This window comes from Echinops telfairi, unplaced genomic scaffold (genome assembly GCF_000313985.2).
Source record: "Echinops telfairi isolate 266 unplaced genomic scaffold, ASM31398v2 ScPeMD7_4;HRSCAF=17, whole genome shotgun sequence".
Taxonomy (NCBI): Eukaryota; Metazoa; Chordata; class Mammalia; order Afrosoricida; family Tenrecidae; genus Echinops; species Echinops telfairi.
In genome coordinates, this window is record NW_022103900.1 from 456,552 (window position 1) to 476,794 (window position 20,243).

The 20,243-nt window shown below is 37.3% G+C and overlaps 1 protein-coding gene and 1 non-coding gene across 2 annotated transcripts in view; both read left to right on the forward strand.

The window, feature by feature from the left end:
- The window catches only part of SP3 (Sp3 transcription factor), a 48,874-nt gene that overhangs the window by 7,197 nt on the left and 21,434 nt on the right, over positions 1-20,243 (forward strand). Inside the window, exon 2 of the mRNA XM_045297900.1 lies at positions 4,041-5,400. Coding sequence (XP_045153835.1) covers positions 4,041-5,400 — 1,360 coding nt within the window. The remainder of the gene's footprint in view (positions 1-4,040; positions 5,401-20,243) is intronic.
- Positions 11,871-12,005, forward strand: LOC115872889. The gene has a single exon (XR_004048094.1). It is a non-coding gene; the product is annotated as a small nucleolar RNA SNORA9 (small nucleolar RNA).

The window sequence follows — 20,243 nt, forward strand, 5'->3', positions numbered from 1 at the left end:
ATTTGCTTATGCACCCATTTGTCTTCAGTGATCTGTTCGACCCCTGTGATCACACAGGTTGATATGTTGTTCCATGTGGGCTTTATTTCCAAATAACATAACATCCCAACATTTTTATGACTTTTCCTTTTTCATCTCAGAAGATTGTCTAATTTTTCTTTTTTAGATGCCTGGTGGCACAATGATTAAAGTGTATGGGCACCAACTAAATGGTTAGTGGTGTAAGCCCTTTAGGAGAAAGGTGTGGCGGTTGGCGGCCATCTAGACTTCAACCTGGGGAACCCAGTGGGGCAATTCTACGCTGTCATTTACGATCGCTCTACGTGGAAATCTAGTCCATGCCAATGGTGTTGGTTTGGGTTTGGTTTTAGGATTGTGCGATGCTCTCGAGTTAATAAAACTTAACGTTTTCTTTGATACATATTTTTTTGTGTCTATTCCCTGACCTCTGTTCCCCTTTCCCCTGCTTCCCCCTCCATTTTTTAGCTTGAGGAAATTGAGACTACCCTCAACTCACACATAGTTCTAGCTAGGACTAGAACTCAGGTTTTTTTTCTTTAGGATACCAACATCCTGCATTCTTCCTTCATAGTTTTAGTTTTAAATCTTGAAAGTCTAATAGTTTTCTGACTCAGCCCCCTCACTCTCTTCCATTTTAGCAAATCTAATATTTAGTAAATTTTTTAAAATTGCAAATTTAAGTTATAAAAGAGAATTAAATTATAAAAGAGAATTATTTTCCTCATCTACTTTTTCTTTAGGGTTAAATTATCTGTTGCCTCCCCTTTTCCCTCCCAAATGTATGCTTCCTAAATATTTTTCTACATACTTTTCATTTTGGGCTTATTCACAAACATTCAGAAAGGTATTTTTCTTGAGTTCAGGAATTTTTCTCCCCTTAGTGGCCTGTATTGCTAGGGAAAATGGTACTGTAGTTTATTTTGACTTCTCTGGAGTGGGGGCAATTTTTGGGTAGCATAGACTTGTCATTTGAGTTCAGTGTTGTGCTTGTTTTCAAGGGATTGCATCTCAAAAGATGAATGCCTTCCTAAGATAGGGATGGGCTTTTAGACATTAGTGAAGATTGTAGTGTAAAGTTCAGGGTGTGATTTAAATATTTTTAGCTTACTTAAAATTCTAAAAGACTATCATGAGTTATGAATTGTTACTGTAGTACTGAGAAAAATGACTTAAGCTTCTGATTTTTATTGCCAGAGAGAAGTTGAAGAATGTGTGGTTTTAGTGTCTGCTGCCTTATTTGAATTTTTTTTTTAATGTAAAAGATGACTTACTGTGTTAGATCAGGCATGGACATTTGTAGTGCAGTCTGCATTTTCTCTGCCTTTAGTCTCTTCTGCCTGCCTTTTCTTCGCTTTTACTGGGCCTTAGTTTATCTTTCTTTATAAAACACATATCCAGTTGCACCACTCACTCACTTAAAAACCTTTCCTAGCTTTCATTCGCTATCTGCAGGATAAAGTCCGAACTCCTTAGCAGAGTCTGAAACCATTAACAGGCCCTGAGAGAGTGTCCGCTGCTGTTCCCCATTACTTCTAAGAATCTCAGGCTTTTTCATGAACACCAAGCTAAGTATTATCCAGGCTTTGCTTTTGTCTGCTCTGATATTGTTGTTATATCTTTATTAAATGCCTCTGTCCATCCAAATTTCCTAACTTCTCATGTGTAGATTTTATTCTGGGATTATATAAAATGCTGCTGCTATGATCAAATGACTAATGTACTCCACTTTTTACATTGCATTACCATCTATGTGTAAGTCAATGTGGACAGGCTGAACTATTTGAAGATAGAGTGTATATGTCATGGGCTTACTCACATGCTTACTTAATCTTGGCAGATATGCTCAAGTATTTGAATGGAATTATTAAACTGCCTTATCCACTGAAATATATTTGCTTCTTAACTATGGGTCTGGGAGAAAGTGGGGCTTTTTTCTGCTCCCATAAAGAGTTAATTCTACACTGTCCTATAGGGTGGCTGTGAGTCGACAGCAGTGAGTTTGGTTTTGAACGATGGGTTTATATGAAATCAGGCACTGAGTTTCTTTAAGAAGCTTAATTTTTTACATTTTTGTTTTTATGAGCTTTGTATTAAACTTTGTGGAATGATTTATGTTGGGAGGACCAGTATTTAGTGACTGTGAGAAAACCGGGCATTATTCCCCAGCCCCCAAGATTGTTCTTTCTTAAAAAGTTGCTCTATTTTAGATAATTCATCCATTGAAGCAACCTAGTATTGGGTCCTAGGTTGAGAATTCCGGGTTAGAGATGCTGTTTTTTTTTTTTTTGTCTTTTGATAATGTAAAGTTAACAGGAATCACAGGCCTAGATGGAAATTATGATCACCCAAACTACTGCTGTTTAGAAAATTTATACCTCATAGCATCCATCTCACTGAGAGTAGTCTTCTTTTGCACTGACCCTCGACTACAGGCTTTTTCCAGGAAGTTTGGTTTTGGTGAGTGTCTTTCCAGATACCATTCAGGAGACCCTGTAAGACAGGATTAAAGGGCACCTTAGAGTTTCTGAGACTGTAAATCTTTATAGAAGCAAATTGCCTCGTCTTCAGAGAAGCAGCTGGTAGCCAATCTTTTGGTTAGCTGCCCTGTGTTTAACTCATGGTGCCAATAGGGCACCTGGAAGTGGGATGATACTGGCTTTGTTTTGATGGTGAGTTATTCATGGGGCTGTCACTCCCCGTTGATTGCCCCCTCCCCAATGGGAGACACAAGTATGGTGTAGTGCTTAAGGACTTTGGTTCTGGAGTTAGATTTGGCCTGATTTTAATTCTGGTCTCAGCCTTTTAATAGGTATGTGATCTTATCTCTCAGTTTTCTTACCAGTAAAATGTGGGTAATGTCCATTCCTAGGATTGTTTTAAGGATTAAATGATAGCATCTTAGGTAAATCTTACCATAGTACTCAGCTTATAGAAGAAAGGCTGGACTTTTAGATTAGTTATCATTGCCTTAAAAAGAAAACCCAAATTATCTAGTGACATTGGCATGTAGGTTCTTGCTGCTTTCTGCTTTCATTGGTATTTTCCCAACTGATTTAAACTATAAAATAACGAATGATACCTAAGATTCTAGCAGGCTATGCCTATGCTTGGCATTCAGCGGCAGTTGTAGGTAAAGCTACCATCTGTAGTCCCCAGCTGTCAATTTCTAGAAACATTTCAGATGGGGCTACTTAGTCCTATGGTCACAGAGCAAAAAACTTCATTAAATTGGCGTCTTTTTTTTTTCCCCTAGTAGTTCATGGCAAAAGTGAAGAACAATGATTCTTTCTAGAATAACCCTAGCCATGGGTTTACCCTATATATAGTATCTTAACATAGCCATAGAAGGGTAACTTTAACAATTTGTATTGTATAACAATAATATATTATTTTTCTAACGTGGAGGATCTATATACAAGTAATGTTCCTTTTCATAACTGTAAAGTACCTGATGAAGTGATACATTTTTAGGGGACTGGGTTGGGTGGACTCCTGGAGGGTTTAATTGGTGAATTGAACTATTGAATGAAAAGTTGATGATCTGAAATACAAACTCCCACCTAAGTTACAATAAAAATTGATTGAATTTTTTTTCAATTAAAAAGTGAGATATTTTTAGAGGTTTGTATGCTTATTGAGCTCTCCAGTAGTTGGAGTTTGTTGGTTTGAATTGTCCGTACTCTTCTCTAGTCATCTTCTCCGTTTTTTCTTTTAACTTTGTACCGTTAGTGATCACAAATCAAGAATTAGAAGATCAGTTTGTGGTTATAGAACAAAGAATGTTCTCAATCCAAATAGGATTTTGATAGATTATCTTTTGTAGTGACTAACAAAATTGGAGGTGATAATTTTTGTCACTTTGAGCTCTACTTTATTCATTTATTTGTTAAACACTACTACTTTATTTGAGCTCTATTATGTTGTTAAGATAATTTGTATTTTCAGGTATAGCCGGGTTTTAGAAGCCTTTTAGGATTGATTTAAATATACCACATAATGTTATTTTTTGTTTTCTTCAGACAGGTGATTTGACTTCTACACCATTAGGAGGAACACCAAACCGATGGGAGGTTTTGTCAGCCACACCTACAACTATAAAAGATGAAGCTGGTAATCTAGTACAGATTCCAAATGCTACTACTTCGAGTGGGCAGTATGTCCTCCCCCTTCAGAATTTGCAGAATCAACAAATATTTTCAGTTGCACCTGGATCAGAGTCATCAAATGGTACAGTGCCCAGTGTCCAGTATCAAGTAATACCGCAGATTCAGTCCACAGATGGTCAGCAAGTTCAGATCGGCTTCACAGGCTCTTCAGATAATGGGGGTATAAATCAAGAAAGCGGTCAAATCCAGATCATTCCTGGCTCTAATCAAACTTTACTTGCCTCTGGAACACCTCCTGGTAATATCCAGGATCTCATACCACAGACTGGTCAGGTCCAGGTTCAGGGAGTTGCAATTGGTGGTTCATCGTTTCCTGGCCAAACCCAAGTAGTTGCTAATGTGCCTCTTGGTCTGCCAGGAAATATTACCTTTGTACCAATCAATAGTGTCGATCTAGATTCTTTGGGACTCTCTGGCAGTTCTCAGACAATGACTGCAGGCATTAATGCCGATGGACATTTGATAAACACAGGACAAGCTATGGATAGTTCAGACAATTCAGAAAGGACTGGTGAGCGGGTTTCTCCTGATATTAATGAGACAAATACTGATACAGATTTATTTGTGCCAACCTCCTCTTCATCACAGTTGCCTGTTACTATAGACAGTACAGGTATATTACAACAAAACGCAAACAGCTTGACCACTTCTAGTGGGCAAGTGCATTCTTCAGATCTTCAGGGAAATTATATCCAGTCGCCTGTTTCTGAAGAGACACAGGCCCAGAATATTCAGGTTTCTACAGCACAGCCTATTGTACAACATCTACAACTTCAAGAGTCTCAGCAGCCAACCAGTCAAGCCCAAATTGTGCAAGGTATTACACCACAGACAATCCATGGTGTGCAAGCCAGTGGTCAAAATATATCACAACAAGCTTTGCAAAATCTTCAATTGCAGCTGAATCCAGGAACCTTTTTAATTCAGGCACAGACAGTGACCCCTTCTGGACAGATAACCTGGCAAACATTTCAAGTACAGGGGGTGCAGAATTTACAGAATCTGCAAATACAGAACACCGCTGCCCAACAAATAACTTTGACACCTGTTCAGACGCTTACACTTGGTCAAGTTGCAGCAGGTGGAGCCTTGACTTCAACTCCAGTTAGTCTAAGCACTGGTCAGTTGCCAAATCTACAGACAGTTACAGTAAACTCTCTAGATTCTACTGGTATACAGCTCCATCCAGGAGAGAATGCCGACAGTCCTGCAGGTATGTATTTTGACACATTTGTTGAAAATTATCTTTGTGTGGGTCTTAAGTCGTGTTATGCTATATAGTAAAGCTTTTGCTTTAGGAGCTTATTGGCCCCTGGCTTCCTTAAAAATTGATGATACATTGTTCAGTGTTTGTATGAAAGTTGCTTCATTGAAAGTATGTAATTTCTGGAGTTGAGGACTAATTTATTATACCATTTAAACATTTGTAACTTTCTGATTAATTTTGTTGTTTTCATATCTAATTAAGCATTCGTCAAGCATTATTCAAGTTGTAATTGGCGATTAGGTTGCCTTGGTTAGCCTTGGTGTGATGTGGGTTAAATGTATTGTGCATTATTTTTGTTTGGAGAATTATTGAAAACACTGGGAGTAAAGATTATTTATACTATCTCAGTCACTAGCTAGCTATGTGATTTGGGGCTGAACGCCATTTTTTCCTTTTGTGACCTCAGTTTCCCATCATGCAAAATGGTAACTATACCTAGGGTCTCTCCCAAACCTAAAATTCCTTTGGATTCTTGCATAGTTTTTTTTCTTTCTTATTGGTGTGAAATGGGCATCGGCTTGGAAGTGCTAGCAGTATTCCTATTGACAGAGTGGGTAGACATTTCAGAAGTCTAGTCTCTGAGCGGTTTTTGCAAGCATTAATGTATGTACTTGTGTATAAGGCGAATTTTTCAGCAAATTTTTAATGCAGTTTTTGTGGTAAAATTAGGTGCCTCAGTTGATATTTGGGTTGGCTTATACTCGAGTACATACGGTAAGTAATAAAGTTTGAATTGATAATGTCATTGTTACTCTGTAAGTATTGTCTAGAGAACATTAAAAAAAAATTGGGGACTCTTACAGCTCTTACCACGATCCATACATCCATCCATTGTGGCATGTACATTTGTACATATGTTGCCATCTTCATTTTCACATTTTCTTTCTACTTGAGCCCGTGGCATCAGTTCATTCCCCCCACCTTCCCTTCCCTATGAGCCTTGATAATTTATAATTTTTTTTTCATGTCTTTACACTGACCGCTGTTTCCCTTCACCCACTTTTCTGTTTTCCATCCCCCTGGGGGAGGGGGTTCTATGTAGATCATTGTGATTGGTCCACTCCTTTCTCCCCAACCTTCCCCTTCCCCTCCTGGTATCGCTAGTCTCATTGTTGGTTCTGAGGGGTTTGTCTGTCCTGGATTCCCTGTGTTTTGAGTTCTTATCTGTATAGATAACATTTTTGTGATTGTATTATTATATACTACAACCTGAACTTTTATTCTCATTTATATTTGGGTTTTTATGGAGTGTTTGCTACCTCAGCCTTTCACAGGATTAGTCAACTCTTAAGTGGGAACATTTGAGTTTTAATTTACTAAAATAACCCCCATGATCTTTTTAAAAATTTTCCTTTTTTTGAGGAGGAAATTTGTAAAATATGTATATCATTGGAATTAATCTGGAGTCTCAGGTCAGAAATTGCATGTGAGTCTTCTGAAGTTCTCATGTTGAGTAGCAGGTCTCCAAGTGTAGTTGTTGGGTCCCTGATAATGATATTTCTGAGAAATTATTTTATCTTTTCCAGTGTGTTGACATTTGCAATGATGGATAAAACTATTGATGTCTTAGCATGAATCAAGGCAGTTGCACCACACTGTACCTAGTAGTCTTGGTATTCATTATGACCATGTGTTTAATTTTAAAAATGACAATTTCACTGGAGTGTCCTTGATATAGCAGTAAACATTAGTGATTATTTAAAAGCTTAGAGTCTGTTGTGCTATTGCTAGATTACTTTTGAAACAGATTTATTGGTATGTGCTTCACATGTCATACAATTGTTCAGTCATATTAAGAATTGTGCAATGATTCATTAGTAATTCTTGACTCTTGAATACAGAATGTTTTTTTATTGAGATATTAGTCACATATTATAAAACTCACCCTTTAAAAATATACTGGAATCGAGTAATTTTTAGTACATTCTTAGAATTGTATAACCAACACATCCTATTTTGGAGCATTTTCATCATCCCCAAAAGCAGCTTTGTACTCAATATTAGAAAACTCTTGTCGTTTTTTTTCTTTCAGTATTAAGAAACTAAAGAAAATATCTGTTATTTGAATGTATGAGTCTGTGTAACACTTAGTTTATTAGTTATTTTTCCAAATAAAGTGTTCTGTGAAAATAGCATCTAGTTGTTCTTACAACTCACATAATTCACATACGTACACAATTGAAGGAAAGTTTTGTTTCAAAGATAATTTATCTTATTTCGATATGTAAAAGCACTTTATTAAGCATACTTTCACTGGCTTTTAAACTCTGGAATTTATAAAATGTGGCTCTAAACCATAAGCCTAACAGCGTCACAGTGCATATACTTTTGATGAGATGAGTGGTGATATATTTTTGATACTGTATTCTGAAATGTTTGAAAGATTTGTATAACTCAGTGAACAAGGATTTTCAAATGAAACTCATTTATGTTATAAAGTTACACTATTTATTTTATTCAAAGTCCAATATGGACAATAACAAGAGTACGGAAAGTTTACTGGTAGGCTTTTTAAATTCCCCATTGCAACTGACTATAAAGGAATTGTTACTTGTCAAACTTGATGTCATATCAAAGAAGAATATTCACAATTGATTGAAAAGGCTGTTGAGTTACTTGTCCCCCTTTGTACTGTCAGGCTAGTTGTTAATACACTGCAACTTAAACCATGTATTTTAACAATTTAGCTGCAGAAGCAGATGTGAGACTCCAATACTCTTTTGAGACTTGCAAAAAGTGTAAACCATGGTTTCACAGGTTTTTTTAAATAACTTCATAAAATGCGATGTTTACATGTAATGGATTTATCTTAATAAAAATTAAAATACATTTCTATCATAAATATTGGCAGTAAAGAGCCCTGTTGATTACAAATTTTGGTACTCAAACTTTGTTAACTCCACAATCAATACTTTCATGGTCATCTACAGACGGGAAGAGTGACCAGAAATGTGAATCACTTGAAATGTACCTCTTGGCTCATGGGGTGATTTTTGCTTCTTTGTTGCAGTTCGCATTCTGTAAACAAACATCCTGTTTACAGAGTATTTAGTGCTATGCGATTTCATTTTGGGTTTTTTGTGGTTGTTTTCTTTTTAAAATGCCCCCCACATCTACTAGTACTCTTCGTCTATTGGTTGTTCCAAGCTTACTTTAATATGCCTTGTGGTGTAAATAACATGTATCAAATAAGCTTTGTTCAGGCACAAGTTAAAGTGTTGCTGACTAAAAGTTAAATGTTAATGAATCAGCATTATATATTAAGTAAGAAACATATATAAAAGGAGTTGTATATTGGCTAAATAGCAAAAATATGGTGACTAGAGCCTACCAATATTTTGTGTTTCAGTCTTCCTAACAGTATTGTAGAACATATTCCAGCGAAAAACAAGAATTAGCTGCTTAACTTACGTAAACAAAGGCTTACTGAAAACATCAGTAGTACTTAAAAGTTTAAAGGAGTTCTCTGATCAAAAATCTTGAGAACCGCTGGTAGGAATAATAGGTTTTAGCAAACCATTTTTAGAAACCAGTTTCTTAAAGTTTGTATAAAGTTAATCGGTTATGATAGTCCATCTATGTTTTTGAAAAAGCATTTCTCCGGAATTTATGATTTTGTGGAGACCTACAGGAAATAAGTCTTGAAAATAAGTTGTTTTGTACTGATGGCTCCAGTAAAGTCATATACTTAAAACAACAGTATCAAAATAGAAACACCGTGAATCAAATGCAGGGAGGAATTTTAAGTGGCGATTCAGTTACTGAATGGTGGCCAAGAAGCATGAAAAAGTACAGGCATGCCTCAGAGATGCTGAGCGTTAACATGCTATGGAAACAAGTGAGCGTGTGCTGTTGGGAAGGGATGCTGGTAGACTTGCCACAGCCTTTACTTTGCTTAAAAACCAAAAAACCAAACAGGATCGACAAAGCGCAACGAAAACAAGGTCTGCCGACATAGGCACTCTGTGGGGTATGGATGTCCAACTCAGGGACAACCTCCTTTAATGCATGACTTCGAATCAGTTCTGTCAGGGCTGACAAAGCGAAACAGATTGGGGTTTTTACAATTTGGGTCATTTGTCCTGGTAACTGCAATGTGAAAACTTGTAATCCAAGCCCTGGGATGGAGACCTCAGAAGAAGCATGGTGAACTCTTTCTTCCTGGAACCGGATGCATAAGATTGGATTATTAGCAGGACTTTGGAGAGCCACATGCATTCAAAGTGTTGTGGTCAGCTGCTCAAGTTGCCATCTTTGAAGCCCAGAGGTAACATGTGAATTTGCCTTCACTTTGAAATGATTGAACTGGAAGTAAAGTCTTTGTCCTAATCACTTTCATTTTGCTGCACATGCAACTTTTAAATGATTGAAAAGGCCTTTTCTTAAACGAAGGCTCAATAGGAACCATTTGCATTGTTCTAACAGACCTACAGGTCGTAAAGACACAGGAATGGAGCTTGTTTGGAACTCGGGGACTGCCTGTATTCCAGAACCATTAAAATGTTATTTTAGCCCACTTTTAAAGACATACAGAAAGAATTTAAGAAAGTAAAAGTTAAAGTGAATGATAATAAAAAAAGCAGTATTGTTGATGATTTTTTTGTAATAAAATCCAGATAATTTTCATTTGGGGCATATTTGGTACCAGGAAAAGCAACCCTTGAGGTGTGCTGTCTTTTTAATAGGGAAGTTATTTTAGAGTATGTTTTCTGAACGTGAACATCAGTAAACATTTCTTTATCTGTGTTAGCCCCTAATATGCCCAGATTACAATGATTAAATGAAAGTTTAATAGTGGCTTGCAATTTTTCTTTAGGTCAGGATGGAATTAGCATAATAATTTTCCAAAAGTACATGAGAAAGAGGACGTTTTTTAGCAGGGTTTTGGAATTTATTTTTACCTTTATTCTTACATTTCTTTTAACAGCATAAAGGACTCCTACTCCAACCCCTCTTTCAAGCAGTGAGTTTAACTCTGGTGTACTTCGGAGTGCCGTTAGCCCTTAAGAGCCAAATCTCTGTCCTCCTTGGGACAGAGCACCCACCAGGCCACACAGCTTGTATTTCTGTCCATTACCCACCAACCAGGAAATAAATGCATGTTGCTTTAGAGAACTTTTTGTAATGTTATATTTACTTTGTCTCTTATTGCTATATATTTGAAGCTGGGCGGATGACACAAATGAATTTATAGTATATTTACAATGTCTTTTACTTCTGAATCAGATCATTTCCTACTTCTCGTTCTTCATCAAAGTAAGTTTTGCCTGCTTCAAGAAAAGCATAGGGCTATGTCTGGCCTCCCCTGGCTACACAAGGGAGAAGGAGAATCCACGTCCTCACCAGCTCAAGCCTGTTGACCACAAAGCAGAAGTCAGACTTGTACGTATATGCTCGAGTATGAGCCGAGCTGAGTATCAGCCGAGGCACTTAATTTTACCACAAAAACTCCATAAAAAAATGTGCTGAAAAACTCCGCTTATACACGAGTATATATGGTATTTCTACCGTCCATCCTTTTAACCTCTTCTGACACCAACCAATCCTCCCACAACACTATTTTTCTGTTGGGTTCAATAAGTGATTGCAGTGACCACTCAGAACTCACAGACAATACTCACAGATTGGGGTGGGGGTGGGGGTGGATTATTAGGGAAGTTAACAGGATCAGAAGATATTAAGGGTATGTTTTGTTCATTGGTTCACGTCAACACCTCACCTTTAGCAGCCAAGCCTTGCCTTGGTCCTCAGCTTCCCAGCCACATGGAACCTTGACGTCTGCCTTTAGGCCAGGAAGCCAGTCTGCTCTGCCTCACAGTCTCAGCACTGCTCCTCCTTTCAGTCCTCCTTACCTTGGCCTCTGGTCTCAGCCTTTGCTACAGCAGACCAGAGGTCTTGAATGTGTTCCATTGGTAGCTGCTCTTCTTCCTTGTTGGTCTTGGGATTTCTCTCTTTTCCCACTTCTGAGATGGTTCATCCTTCTAGCCAGGGGAGTGGCAACTAAAATGGAACAGTCAAGTGCCCTCTATTAGTGTTACACGAGCCCTGGTTGCATAATCCCACCCACTCATTTGGTGGCAGTTGTGGAGACATGGATCCCATACCAAAGGCAATGCCATTGAGTTGATTCTGACTCATAGCAATCCTATAGGACAGGGGTAGAATTGCCCCTGTGGGCTTCTGAGACTAACTCTTGATGAGAGTAGGCTTTGTCTTCTGTAGAGGGGCTCGTGGTTTCCAACTGCTGACCTTTCAATTAGCAACCCAATGTATAACCACTATGCCACAGGCTTCTTGAGACATGGATATTAAGAAATTTTACTCCACTATTCCTGCTTAAAAAGTATTAAAAGACTTTGTGTCACTTTTTAAAAAATATACTGCACAAAGGAGGGGAATTAGGAAAATTCATGGAATTGCAAGCCTCCAGCATGCCTGGGTTTGGAGTAACCCTGTGCATTCCTACAGTGCTTGCAAGAGCAGCTCTGAAAGGGTTTGAGGCCTTGCTCTACAATGTCTGCAGAGCGAGGTTATAGAAATTTCAGACATTCAGGAACAAAATTAAAAGTCAAGAAAAAATGCTATTACAAAACACATTTTAAAAAGTTATGGGAAAATCTCATTTTCAGTTCCATTTTTCCAAGAACCGTTTGAAGCCCTGTATATAGGGTAAAAAATGTTTTTATTTGCTGAATTAGGTTGAAAATATGGCATCTTATTATTTAGGTCTGGAGTTACATCCTATTTAACTATCTTAGTATCAGTAAAAGTACCTACATGAGGAGAGACCCAGCACACCTACTGCTTAAGACCAGAGGATGGAGGAGAGGTCCTTTTTAAGTTGTGTTGAAAGAAGAAAAGTTACTGTTGTCTGTTAGCCAAAGTATATCTTAAATGAAATTGTATATTGACACAGATGTGAAGTGGACACTGAGAAGTAGGGGCACATCAACATAGGCTAACACCACTCTACCACCTGGTTCTTTATTGAGTCCGGGAGGCTTGGTAGAGGCATTTGAAAAACTTAGATATGGCGGTGTGACTAGAGAGAGAGAAATCGTATTCAAGATGAGCCTGTAAACAAAATTTCTAAAATATATGAAGAAAGCAAAATTTGTTCGAGATAGCCAGTGAAACCACAATTAGAAAAATTCACATCATAATAAAGAAAAGTAATGGGAAAACTTGTTAAAATTTAAAATCTACATATAATTGTCAGTGAGATAAAGGGAGTAGATGTTATAAAACAAGAAAAGGAAGATAATGAAAATAGAATTTGCGATTGCTTCTAAGACATTGTGTAGCACTATATTTCTGAAATAGGTTTATTTACAGTGCATGCTCATGTTTAATTGGTGCAATGTCTGCTTTTTGTTTTTATATATTTTGTTGAGAATGTACCCAGCAAAACATTCCAACAGTTTTTTTGAATCGGCATTTTATATAAATTTGCTAACTATTTAAAGTGACAAAATGATAGTACAATATGTACTATATTATGTGTACTTTCAATAGTACAAAGTGTGGACATACTAGTTTTTTCCCCTAAGGGGTTATGCATTCTACAAAATGTAACACTTGATTCCAGTCCATGTATTGGACAAATAGGGTCACTTAGCTCTCATTGTGTAAGGTGTCTTTTAAGAGTGGCTATACTTCCCTTTTTTGCTCTTTAGTTTCTCAAATTACATGCTTTTAAAACAAAACCCCCAAACATTTTCTAACTTAACTGTTCCCTTGAGCAAAGCAAAGCACTTCAGAATGGACAGGTGTGTGGTCTCCTGAGTTGGTGGCTTGTTTCGCACTTTCTTTTACAGGTACAGTTTACTGACACTGAATATATTCTTTGAGTTGAGCAACCATTCTCACCCTCAGTTTGTAGTTCCTCCTTCATTGGCTCACTGCCCTTAGGGTTCCTATCTAAACATCTTTAGTTTGTTCTCAGTTTGATCTCAGCTAGATGGTGTTTTTTTTAAAACCATAATGATTAAGACAGATCTTTTTTGTTCTTAGTAAAATTATTGTTCAGTTTTAAGACTTTAGGAGATATTTTTGGTTTAAGGTTTAATAATTATTCCAGAGGGTCATCCAACCTCCGTAGCTCCAGAAAATCTGGAGAGTATGAAAATGTAGAATTTTGCTCTGCATTTCCACCCTTTTGATCAGGATTCCTCTATAAGATTCTGTGATCAGAGTGTTTGTTAAAGGTAGCTGGGTACGCCCCCCACCCCCTTCTTCTCATCTCATGGTAAAGGAGACATTTGGTCATAGGAATTCACCACACATTCAGTGTCATCCTCCTATTTGTGATTCAGCTTTCTTACTCTCTTGCCTCCGGGAAAGAGAGGTCAATTTATTGTGCCCTGGATAACTACTTGCAAGCTTGTAAGACCCCAGGCACTATGCAGTGAGATAGAGGTGGAAAGGAAGCATGAAACACGTGAGGCCAATTAAAGGATGCTCTGTAAAACCAAGGAGGTTTGCAGCCTCAGCAGCCACTTTTGGGTGGGTCAGTTCAACTTTTCACAGGTATAGAACTTATTGATAGCTATATAATAATAGACTGTGCAACTCAACCCGTTATGTTTGTGGTCTTTAAATTTTTTTTTTTTTTATCTTTTTCTTTGTGATTTTTTTTTAATTAAAAACTGATAGTGGTATATCGTTTCAGTATTCTGTTAGATTGAATAAAATTTAAAAAATTTAAGTGTTAGGAAAAAGTAAACTTTAGGCTGAACCATAGAAAAAGAAGATTTGTGAATAATATAACAGAATAGAGCACAGTTAAAGACATGTGGAATATAGGTTGAGAACCATCAACCATAGTGATTTTAGAAAAATAGAGTGATTGGCAGAGAAATGACATGTAATGAAATAATAGCCAAGAATTTTTTTTGTGGTGAAGAAATAGTACATAGACCAAAATTTTACTTCAAATATCAAACAAAATAAAATTGAAGTTCGTTCTGACTTAAAATGAAATTAAGAGATAATCTTAAATGTTCCCACTGAGAGAAGACAAATTAAGAAATAAAAGACCTGAAGTTCTCAGTAGCCACATGACACCGAAAAATAGTAAGGGTGGTATCTTCAAAATGTTATGAGAAAAAAAACAAAGCCCAGCAATGTAGAATCTTTTATCTTACCAAACTGCTATTAAAAAGTTAGGGATCAATGATATTTAAAGTATATAAAGATTGGGAGTTTATTCAGGAACCTTTACTGAAATAGCTGGAGAATCGAGTAGATAAGTGCAAAAGTAGATTCAGAATAAATGAGTGTGGTGAGGTAATAGTGATCACGAAAATGGACAGAAAGTTGATATTTTAGTTGTAAATTTAGGTTAAAAAATTTGGATTTGGATTATAGAATTTGTTTGGATTATAGAATGATATGTATTAACTCCCAATAAATAATGCATTTAAAAAAAACAATTTTAAAAATACATGAAAATGGTTCATGAAAAAGACATGGTGCCTTCATGTAGCCCATTCCTACCTTGAAGAGTTGATCATTTTTGCTTCCCTTATTTTCATCACTTAGAAATGTATTTTTGTTTAGAGTAACTTAAAGTAAACTTTACATTATGTAACTTTAACCAGAAATACCAGTTGAGTGAGTCTCAGTTTGTGGTCTGGGCCCCTGAAACTCTTGAAGGTCTATAAGCTTGAAATTGTTTTTATAACATTAAGAAGGAGGAATTTGCTTATTTCATTTTCATCTCACAGATAATATATAGTGGTATTTTCTGGAGCCTATATGATTTTTAATAGTAAGTTGTAGAAACAGACGGAAAATCCAGCTGTTTTTTAATACACCGGATATAGAGATTTGTAAAACTGTCATTTTCTCACTTATTTGAAAATAATTGTTTTGCAAAGGGATGCTAATGTTCACATGTAAGTTTACTGTTATTTTCAAATTTCCCAGTTTTTATTTCTAATGTGACATCAGTAGGTATACATACAGAAGCACAGAGTCCTCAATTTTATTTTTAATGGATCTTAGAAGTTTTGTGGAAAGAGTCCATTTACAATGCTGTTTTGCAGTCTATTCCAACTCATGGCACGGCAAGTGGATTTAGAGTTGTGTTCTTGGAGTTATCAAGGCTGGTTACTCTGGGGCTCCAAGCTTTTCTTCATAGGTACCGCTAAGACTAATCGTCCCCATTTCTTATAATTTACATGGAAGTGAACAGTTGTGTACTTCTTTAATTAAAAAATTATTGTGCATGTTTTGACAAATGCACTGATGTGTAGCTACCATACAGTCAACCTATGATTGTCATCATAAATACTCTAAATCCCTTCCATTATATATTCATTCATTATACATTCAGCACTTACTCTTTCCCCCCAAAAGGCCACTTTGTAGTCACCTTTTTTTCTCCTACCTCTCAAGTCGACAGATGGGTATAACTCAATAAACAAAAACTCTAGTTCTTAGTAGCTGTTGAGAGTTCAAGTGATCCTAAGGAGTCTGGTGATGCGGTCAAGGTGTGAACTGCCCTTGTTTCAGTAGGTGAATGGGGAAACACGAGACCTGGTGGTTCCTTAAATATCTCAGCTTTGGGAACTATGGGGTTGCTGTAAGTCTATTTGATAGGCACATGACAAAAAGTGATCATGAAATCAGAAAGTTTGAGAACTGCTACTAAAATGAATTGATGTGTTTTATTGTTACCAAAATTTTCTGTATCAGACTTCCTTTAATTTGCAGTCCGTTCATGCTGTTACTCTGGCAGGGCTCCGTCTCCCCTATTGACCAGGTGTGCTTTTGAGCCGGTTTGTTTGTTCACGGTAGGACCCAGTCTGCATTAGGTTCGGTGGATGGTGCTCCTGAGTCTCAGCACGTTGGCTTGCCATCGGACTCAATCATTTGTGAAAGGCTGCAAAATGGCCCTTTCCAATTCTCTTGTTCCTTTTGTGTTTGTTGCTATAAGTTTTTCTTAAAATAACTTCCTCATGAGATACTTAGTTATCCAAAAATACAGTTTGTACAGGAAAGGCAAACTATTTTGTTCATTCCCTTTGTTTTTGGGGTGAGTTGGTGTTTTAGTAGCTAACAAATAATTTTTGCTGAAGTTGTATATTTGTATTTTCATCCATTGTAATAATTTCTTGGTAGTTAATAGTTATGATGTTAAAATGAAATAGGATAAAAAGTGTGAGGAAGAAATAAGGGTAGGGGGTTCATAAGAGAATGGTTTGTGGGTGAGTTTTTGTCACTTGGGATGATTTTTATAGAGTAGTTTTAGCAGTCTTACAGAAATTCATTGTTTGTTTATAAGGAACGTGAAGATCAAGATTAGTTTTCAGCTTCTAAATTGGGACCAAGCCAAACTCATTGTATTCAAGTTAAGTCTGACTCCTCACAACCTTGTAGGAGAGAGTAGAACTGCCCCTGCGGGTTTCTAAGGCTCTCCGTCTTGGGAGCAGAGAACCTCATTTTTCTCCTGTGGAGTGGGTGTGGTGGGTTTGAACTACTTAACCTAGCGCATGACCACCAATTCTCAGGACTGCTTTAAATTGCCACACTGGTAGAAAATAGAAGAGAAGACATACAGCAAAGAAAAATAGTAACAGATACAGAAATTCAGGAAAGCTTTGATTAGGAAACAGTAAACAAAAATTACTAATCCCACAGCCAGAACAACTGCTAAATTATGTTTCCGCAATAAACTGTGTTTGGGGGTGGGGGGGTGGGCATAGTTCTGTATGACTTGGCTGATAAACAAAAGCTTAGAGCTTAGAGCTTTTGCTTTTGCTTTATGCTTATAAAAGTCAACCATTGAAAACCCTGCAAGCAGCATTCCCTGGCACATTTGAGACTACCTTGAGCCATTGTTGCCACAGCTGGTTTTATGGATTTATGCTGTATAGCCTTCTAGTCTCTTTTCCCTACATGTATCACACATTTTAATGAAATTAGGACCTTCCGATATATCAAACAGTCACAAAGCCAAACTGGTTCCATTGAGTCCTTTGTGACTCATAAGCCCCTGTGTTAGAACTGTGTCATGGAGGGATTTTTTTTTTTTTTTGCCTGTTAGTCAGTGGAAGCAGATTCTTAGGCTGATCTTCCATAGTACCTCTAGGTACTTTCGATAGTAGTCAAGTGCAAAAGCCACTTAAGGACCTATTCACTGAATAAAACAGCTCTGTAACATTTTAACTGAAAGGCATATTGCATGCATTTCCCCCCACTTCGTTGAGTTTCTACAATATGATTATTTGGTTGCATTAGTAAATACATTGTATGGTTGGCCCATCGTTTATTTAATCTTTTGTTAAGTGTTTAGGTAATTTCTCATTTTCTCTGTTTAGAAATCTTTACTCATACCTAATTATTTTCAAATTGCAGAATTACTTACCAAAGATTGGAATGTGGCTTAGAGAGTGTTACTGTTTAAGGCTGTTTCTGCATATTGCAAACATAGCTTTTCCATCAGCATTGTGTAAAAGCATAGGCTTCTCCATACTTTCTAGCACTAGAATGTCTCTATCAAATGGCAACAGTTTTAGAGGGCTTAAAAATAGACTCATGCATTTGTTTGATTTCCATTGAAGTTGAACATTTTGTAGTTCACTGGTTCTGCTTCTTTGGTAAATGCCTTCTCATTTTTTGGTCCATTTTCCCTTTGTTTTCTTCCCCAGTGTTAGTTTGTAAGACGTCTTTGTACTTTTAAGGATGTTAATCTTGTCACATACCCCAAATCTTTTTTCCATTTGTTTGCTTTTAAGTTTGGTCATGGTGAGTTCTAGAATACATAAGTTCTTAATAGATTTTTTTTTTTAAGCAAGAGAGTTTAGAAACTTTGAAGTATAGTTTTTGTGCTTAGTTTGTATCAATTTGCAAGTCTACTGATGCACTACAACTGTTGTCTCATTCATTTTCGCTTCATTTGTTTTCTGAAATGGTGTGCTATATATTTGGTCAGCCATTCATAAGAATGTAAGTTAGAATTCTAGGTAGGTATCATAGAATGGAAATTACCTGACTTCTGATGTTGTTAGAATGTGCTTTTGACATTTTTATATATATCAAGTCCCATATTACTACCTTTGTTTTCTATGGTACTTACTCATTTTAGTAGTTCTTGGGGAGTTGTGATATTCAACTGTGGGATGAAATCTTCTCTTCTGACTAGTGTTCTCCTAGTAACTTAGATAGATCTGAGGAGCTTGAGGCTATACTACAATACTTGTAGGATCTTTGACTACACAGTGAAAAAGTCTCCGCTCATGAATCTTGTGTTCCCGAGGGAAAGCTGAACAAACATATACAGGTCTGCATTGCTATTGTCCACAGTAGATTTTGTAAAATAAATGATATTACATAGTTTGGACATTGTGCAAACACCTTACAGGAGCCCATGTCCAGTTGTCCTTAGTGCTGCTGCTGCTGCTGCTGCAGTTGAAGGCTGGAGGAAAGGCACTGGGACCAGCAAGAGGATGTGACTTGGGAGGAGTGGGGTCTGCCCTTCTGCTGGACAGAACCTTTGAGCCCACACTGAGAGCCATGCCCTTGGCCTCACCTGCCTGTGTTCCACTCAGTTGCCAGTGCTGCAAGAGTGTCAATTTGGGGTCTTTAAAATCAGCAAGGGGAAATAATAAACAAAAAGAAGCTCTTTTCCCTAAAAAAAAACAAACAGAATCCCTATGAGACCATAGACATATGGTTGGATGTTGCCTGCCTGAACAGACATTAAACATTACATTCATTACCTGTATTATTTTAGCCAGTGTTGTGGGGAAAATCAAGGTTTTAGAATAATGAGAGTAGATGGGTGACAGTTATAGATCAGATGGTTAGGAAACACTTTTTAAAATCATTTTATTGGGGGCTCGTACAACTCATCACAATCCATACATGTATCCATTGTGTCAGGCACACTTGTACATTTGTTGACATCATTCTCAAAACATTTTCTACTTGAGCCCTTAGTATCAGCTCTTCATTTTTCCCCTCCCTCCTTGCCCCCCCTTCCTTGCGATCCCTTGGTAATTTATGTTAATATTATTTTGTCATGTCTTATACTACCCGACGTTTCCTTTCACCCACTTTTCTGTTGTCCATCCTCCAGGGAGGGGGTCATATGGAGATACTTGTGATCAGTTCCCCCTTTCTACCCCATCTCCCCCACCACCCCCCTTTGCCGATATCGCCACTCTCACCACTTGTCTTGGGTTCATCTGCCCTGGATTCCCTGTGAGGAAACACCTTATCCAAGACTGTTACTGCCATCAAGTAGATTCTGACTCTTAGAATAAGGTGATGGAATTTAGGGACAGAACTGAGTGTTGAGGAAGAACCTGCCATATTGAGATATGGAGCAAAGTCCATTCCAGGAAGAGGACTGAGCCAGTGTGGCTGGAATATAGTGAATGGGAGCTGTTTAACATTAGATTGGAAGTGGACAGGGACCAGGTTTTATTGACATTGATGGTAAGGAATTTGATTTTATTTCATTTTTAATGGGAAACCATTTTGAGCAAGTGACGTGATGTGATTTATGATTAAAACAGATTGCTGCAGATCCTTTTGGCAGATTGGTTGGTGGAAGTGGAATAACAACAAAAATAACCACAAGGCTGGTGCAGTAAGTCAGGATAGTAAGTTGGCTAGGCTAATACTAAGGAATGTCTGAGGGAGCATGGGGTAAAAAGAGTTTATTTGGCTATGCTAAATTTGAAATGTCTATTAGCTATCCAAATGTTTACTTGAACCATCTGGTTCCAACAAGACCTATCTGTCAGCTGGGTGGTTCAGGCTATTGTCAAAGTCTA